Raw genomic sequence first — 5,764 nt, forward strand, 5'->3', positions numbered from 1 at the left:
GGCACTTCCATAAGCGCTCCCACAGGGGCTCCCACGGGGGCTCCCACAGGGGTTCCCGTACGTGCAGCTTCGAGGCTCTCCCTCTATTCACAACTTGCTCACGGAGAGTTCTTCCTGCCAGACAGCAAATACTCTAGACAGATCTAGCACTTCCCGGGTGTCAGGAGAGTATGGAAAACTCTGAGTCCAAACCTCCCTCCAGGGTGTCTGCGGTCCGTGTCCTGAGGCGGCCCCCGTAGAGCAGCCCCGCGTCCTGCTGGTTTCGGCGCATCCCGGGATGCCGCGTGGAGGCTGCCGGTCCTGCGTCTGTCAGCACGGTGTTTCTGCCTTCCCGATGGCTGACGTGTTTCTCTTTGGGCTCTCCCTCAAGTCGGTTCTCACGCTTTACCGGCCCCCCTCGTTAACGCGTGCCGTAGAGCAGACCTTCACTGGATCCCTGTGAGTTGTCATTTCCCTGTTCACACCGGCCGACCGTCCCAAGTAGGAAGCTGCTGGCCGGTGTCCACGTCTGACACGCCATCGGCACCCTGTGCACCTGCAGGCTGTGTCTCTCTCACCTGCTCTCCCAGGACCCCGGGGTTGGCCAGGGCAGCAGGTGGGAGGGGGACAAGGCCCTCTACGCCCCAGGCAGCTGACCCCAGGCTGCTTGCGCCAGGTGTCCTGTGGTGGGCGTGGCACCTTCTCGACCAGCCGGCCGCAGTGCCCTCACCCTGCTTCCCCTGTAGCCGTGGCCACTCACCCTGGATGAGCCCGCAGGGGCGGGGACCTCTCCTAAACCACCAGACAACACCCCTCAGGGCAGCCCCACACCGGGGCCGGAGTCCTGTGCTCCCCTCCGCGCCCTGCCCCGGGCCGGCTGTGCCACCCAGGGTCTCTGGGCCCGGGGTGGGGTTCCCAGGACACAGCCGTCACCCTGCCCCCACTCCAGGGCTGATGGCGTCCGGGGGCCGGGCAAGGGGGTGGACAAGTTTCCGGGGGCAAACTTGTGTCCTGCTCTGGTCCAAGGCGGGCAAACCATGGCCCGGAGCCCGATTCTGTTGATAAAGTCTTACTGCCAGGCAGCCGTGCCCGTTCGCCTCCATCCTGGAAGCCTCACCTCCCGGAGGCCTTGGGGCAGAGCCTCAACTACTCCCAACCTGCCCTGGACGGCAGCAGGCGCTACCCCCGGTCCAGCACCTCACTGCAGTTTCGAGACTGTGGGCTGTGTTCTGGTCCCTCAACTGTAACAGCCGGGACATGGGGGATCAACTCAGGATGTCAGTCTCTAATCTCCAAAACAAGGCCACACGTGGGCGAGGCTGAGTCCAGCCTCCCGGGCGCCAAGGCCAGCAGGTGGTGCGTGGGGGTTGGGATCCACAGGGCAGGGAGGAGGTGCACCCACAGGCTCCCTCCCAGATGTGACGGGGGACGGTGAGACAGGAGGGTGGGGCGGAGAACCGGGCACAGAGGGGAGGCGCACGCCCGCACAGCCACCAGGGACTAGGGCGTCCCCTCCACCCCAGCTCTGAACGGCTTCGCGTTCCTACCTGCTTATCCTGGAATCCAGATTCCTCCTTAATCTGCTTGCAGGACGGCCCCCGTGGAAATGAGCACTACTCCTCACTAACCAGCCTGAACACCCGCGTGCACGTCACGGGGCGACCGGGAGACCGAGCTCCCACGTACCGGGTGTTCGCGGACAAGCAGCACCAGGCAGTGTATGAGTCATCAACACCGAGTACGTGTGCACCAGGTCGCTCCCTCTGGGGACCCGCTTCCCCATCCTCTATCCTGAGCCTCCGGCGTCTGGCCTTGGGTGGGGGGTGGGGGAGTCCCAGGCCGCGCTCCATCCGGGCCAGGCACCGATGGCCCGAACTTCCGGCCGTGTCTCCTCTGGCCTTGCGCCTCTCCAAGTGGGAGCCCTGCCTCCTCTGGCCTCGCCCCTCTCTCCAAGTGGGAGCCCTGCCTCTATTCAGGGGCCTCGGGGTCTCCAAGCCTCTTTCTTGGCCGGACCGGGTTTATCCTGACTTCACTCAGCCTCCCTTCCTTCTTCCCCTCCTGCCGCTCACAGAAGGGAGTGTGCTCAAAATCGTCACCCAGGACCTGCTTCGCGAACCACATCTCCGCCCAGCACACGATGAAGAGACCCTGCTGTGATCCGTCCCTGGGGCCTTGAGCGCTTGTGCTTCCTGGAGCTGCGAAAACCACAGACACCGTATGCGGGACGAGGTGGGACCCAGGGAGTGGGTGTACTTACTTTTCTCGCTGGGGAAGGAGTGAGGTCGACCTGCATGGACTCCACCCTGTTAAATGACAAGGGGACACGTTCAGGGGCCAGGGGCTCGTCAGCGATGCAACACCACCAACCGAGACTCGTGCCACGGGACCTACGCTCACCTCCAGGCCCCCGCGCTGTCGGCCCGCCTGCCTCGCTGGCCAGCGCCCACGGAAGCCTTGTCGCCTGGGCCCCGGCCCGCCCACTCCATAGCCCCCTCCCGGCCTTCGTCCTCGCTCCTCTAATCGGGCCTGAGCTCCTGCAAGGCGGCGACAGGAGTAAACATCCTTTTTCCTTTCCTTATCGCTTACTGCCCGACCCACAAGCTTCACGCAATGAACACTCAACAAGTGTTCGTTCTGACTGAGCCCGAGTCTGACGGGGAAGCACCACTCAGGCAGCCTCGTAGGAGAAAGAGCAGAAGAGAGAGGACATGAAAGGACGGGAAAGTGAGCTACTGAGCTCCTGCAGGGCGGGCCTGCCGGACAAAGCCAAGGTGAGGGGCGCAGCTCCCCTCAGCCAGGGTGGGTCGGGGTTCCAGGGGCAGCCACCCGCCCAGCTGCGGTCTCTCGTCCTAGTTTTGTCTGTGCTGGATTAGTCTCCTCCCCTGGCCTGGCCATCCCGGTCACAGGTCAGTCCCAGGGTTGACACCCGTTGGCGCGGTGTGGTCGCAGGATGCCCCCCAACCAATCGCTAGGACTGTGGGGACAGAGTTGTGACCGGCCAGCCAGGACCACACACCTGATTGTGAGGCTGCGTCCCGCGGGGCAGGCAGGAGCCAGAGGGAGGGGCGAGGTGCCATGTCCTGCACTCAGCTCAGGGTCCCTGCCTGTCCACTGCTGACTGGCGGGGTTGGGGTGGCGGTGAGGAGACGTGCAGGGTGGAGGGAGGAGGGGAGGACCGGAGACGCGTCAGAGGACGGGCTGTGCGACCCGCCGGAGCCGGCCAGTGACGGTCAGGGACACTGGGGCCGCCCCGCCGCACACGCACCTGTTGGAGGCTGACGAGTCAGGGGGCCGGAGGTGTCCGCCTGGCCGTGCCGAAGGAGCTGCAGCAGGGGTCTGAGCGTCAGGCCGCGTTCGCCGGCCCGGCTGCCTCTTCACATCCCTCCCAGCTCAGGCCCCGTGTCACTTACTCGAAACCGGAGTTTTTATTGTGCTGAAAGCTGTCTGCTGTGACAATCTCATACTACACAGATAAAGAGGGGGTGCTAATCAGCCGCAAACGTTTACTTCCACGTAACCCATCCCGGTTACAATCGTAAGCCGACAAACACAGCCAGATGCCCCACAGGTGCCCCGGCCCCCAACCCTCGCCAGCTTCCCCCACACACACACATACACACACACACAGCCCTGAGGAGACCCCCCGAGGACAGGCAAGTGGCCTGTGGCTTGCTCTATTGGCTGCGCCCGGTGCTGCGAACAAGCAGGTGCTTGGCTACGGGTCGGGGGGGCAGGCAGCCATCTGCCTCTGCGGTGTGGGGACCTCAAACCTCTGAGGCCCTCGCTCCTGCCCGCGGCCTCCGTGAAACCAGTGTGCTCTGTGCCGCCCCCGCCCCCCCAGGACATGACGGTAACAGAGCCACCAGTGCGCACCCCCCCCCCGCGGGTGAATGTGCTCCTCGTGCTCTGGTGGGGGGCGGGGTGGGGGGGGACTGGCAGATGCCGTCTGGGAGGGGCGTCCTCCCCGGGGAACGTGTGCGGAGCCAGCCCGCGGGACGGGACGAACCCCCCTGGCCCAGGCCGGGCAGAACAGGCAGATCTGGACTTGGAGGAGTCAGGTGCAGGAGAAACACCGCCTGGGACGTGCCTAAACAGAAGGTGGCGACAAAGATAAGCTAACACTACGGCGGTAAAGATGACCAGGAACGTTCTAGAAATGGAAAGCTGAACAGCCAAAAAGGACCTGAGATGGAAAAGGTGTGCCGCAGGCAGCTGAGCAGAGCACCGGGACTGGGGGCCGAGGAAAGCACAGGGAGGCTGCAGGGACAGAAGCTACCTGGGAGCAGCTCTGTGCACAGGCCTGCCAGGCTCAGAACGACAGGGCACGAGGACGCGGGAAAAGAGCAGGATGGGGAAAGGTAGCGGCTGTGAGCGGCCAGAACTCACGGAAGACGCGATTCCCCAGAAAGAAAGCAAACTATTCACCCAGAGGGATGGATCGGAGACCCCGCGCAGGCCCCTGGCACTCTCCGCCATGCTGCTCCCCTCCCCTCCCCCCCCCTCCCCTCCCCTCCCCGAACTGAGCAGGGCCGCGCACACCCACGTCCCTCAGGCTCTCAGAGTCTCCTGCTGTGATCTCTTGGGAATGGGGCAGGACCCCTGAGCACACCCTCACACTGGTGTCGGCTTGGGGGCCCCTTCACCCCAGACGGGGCCCCAAGGTGGCGGAGCGACTTCCAGAGGCCCGACACGACAGGGCAGCAAGTGCCCGCTTGCAGCGCGTGGGTCATGCCCGCACACGTGACCAGCCGGATGGACGCCAGTCCCCAGGGCCGCTGGCTCTGCAACCTTTACCCTGACGTTCGGCCCTCCAAGCTGGGAAGAGCCACCACATTAGCACAGCTCACGAGACTCGCCCTGTCTCAGAACAGAAGGCACTGTGGACAGTGGGAGCCCCCCGTGGCCGCTGCCGCAGGGCACGCCACGGCCTCCGCACGTGGGGCACACGCGCTGCCCGTGTTCACCTGTCACGGACGCCACGGTTCCTGGCAGATGCGCACGGGGCCCCGACAGGGCCCGGCTGTGGGGCGCCTCTGCCTCAGGGACCTCGGGGAGCCCCTGGGGGGTTTTCACATTTTCCCTTCTGTCTCCCTTGGCCTCCCTTCACCTCCTACTGAACTGCTGCTCTGACAGAAGCTTGTAGTAAAGGCAAGCACTCTTTCTCCGGCCCCCTTCGTTACAACAAGGTCTCGGACAGACGGCCGAGGGCACGGCACGGTCGGCTGCCCTGTTCGCACTCTGGAGAGAACTCACCCCTGCAGCTGTTCCAACCGCAGCACTGACTTCCGAAGAGATTCTTCCAGCTTTGAGATCTAAACACAACCAGAGTTCTGGTCACCAGGCGGTGTTGGCCGACAGCGTTGAGAGCACGTGCTGACTCTCTGAACGTCTTAAACCACAAATCAGAAGGTGGGGGGCATGGGAGCTGTCCTCTTGCTGCTTGAGTGAATGTGCACTGAGAGCAGGCCACCAGGGGCCCCGGGGACCAGCACTGGGATGCCAGCACGAGGCAGCCTCACCCAGGTGCTCCCGGACCCTCTGTCTACACTCGAGAAGGCACTGCTCTGAGTCAGAAGCTCGATTAATGCTGCTTTCACTAAAGCTTTGCTTTCCTTTCATTAAAGACGAGTACTTACAAGGCTAGAGAAGAGTGCTCACAGGGCTAGAGGGGAGTGCTCACGGGGCCAGAGGGGAGTGCTCACGGGGCCAGAGGGGAGTGCTCACGGGGCCAGACGGGTGGGGCCAGAGGGGAGTGCTCACAGGGCCAGACGGGAGTGCTCACAGG

The 5,764-nt window shown here is 64.2% G+C and overlaps 1 protein-coding gene across 1 annotated transcript in view; it reads right to left on the reverse strand.

Moving 5' to 3' along the window:
• RNF212 (ring finger protein 212) overlaps positions 1-5,764 on the reverse strand; it is a 37,758-nt gene that overhangs the window by 13,736 nt on the left and 18,258 nt on the right. The window contains exons 5-8 of the mRNA XM_049630129.1: positions 5,233-5,291; positions 3,390-3,442; positions 3,245-3,302; positions 2,237-2,282 (exon numbers count right to left, since the gene is read on the reverse strand). Of these exons, the coding sequence (XP_049486086.1) occupies positions 2,237-2,282; positions 3,245-3,302; positions 3,390-3,442; positions 5,233-5,291 (216 nt within the window). The remainder of the gene's footprint in view (positions 1-2,236; positions 2,283-3,244; positions 3,303-3,389; positions 3,443-5,232; positions 5,292-5,764) is intronic.

The sequence above is a fragment of the Panthera uncia genome, chromosome B1, assembly GCF_023721935.1.
Source record: "Panthera uncia isolate 11264 chromosome B1, Puncia_PCG_1.0, whole genome shotgun sequence".
NCBI lineage: Eukaryota > Metazoa > Chordata > Mammalia > Carnivora > Felidae > Panthera > Panthera uncia.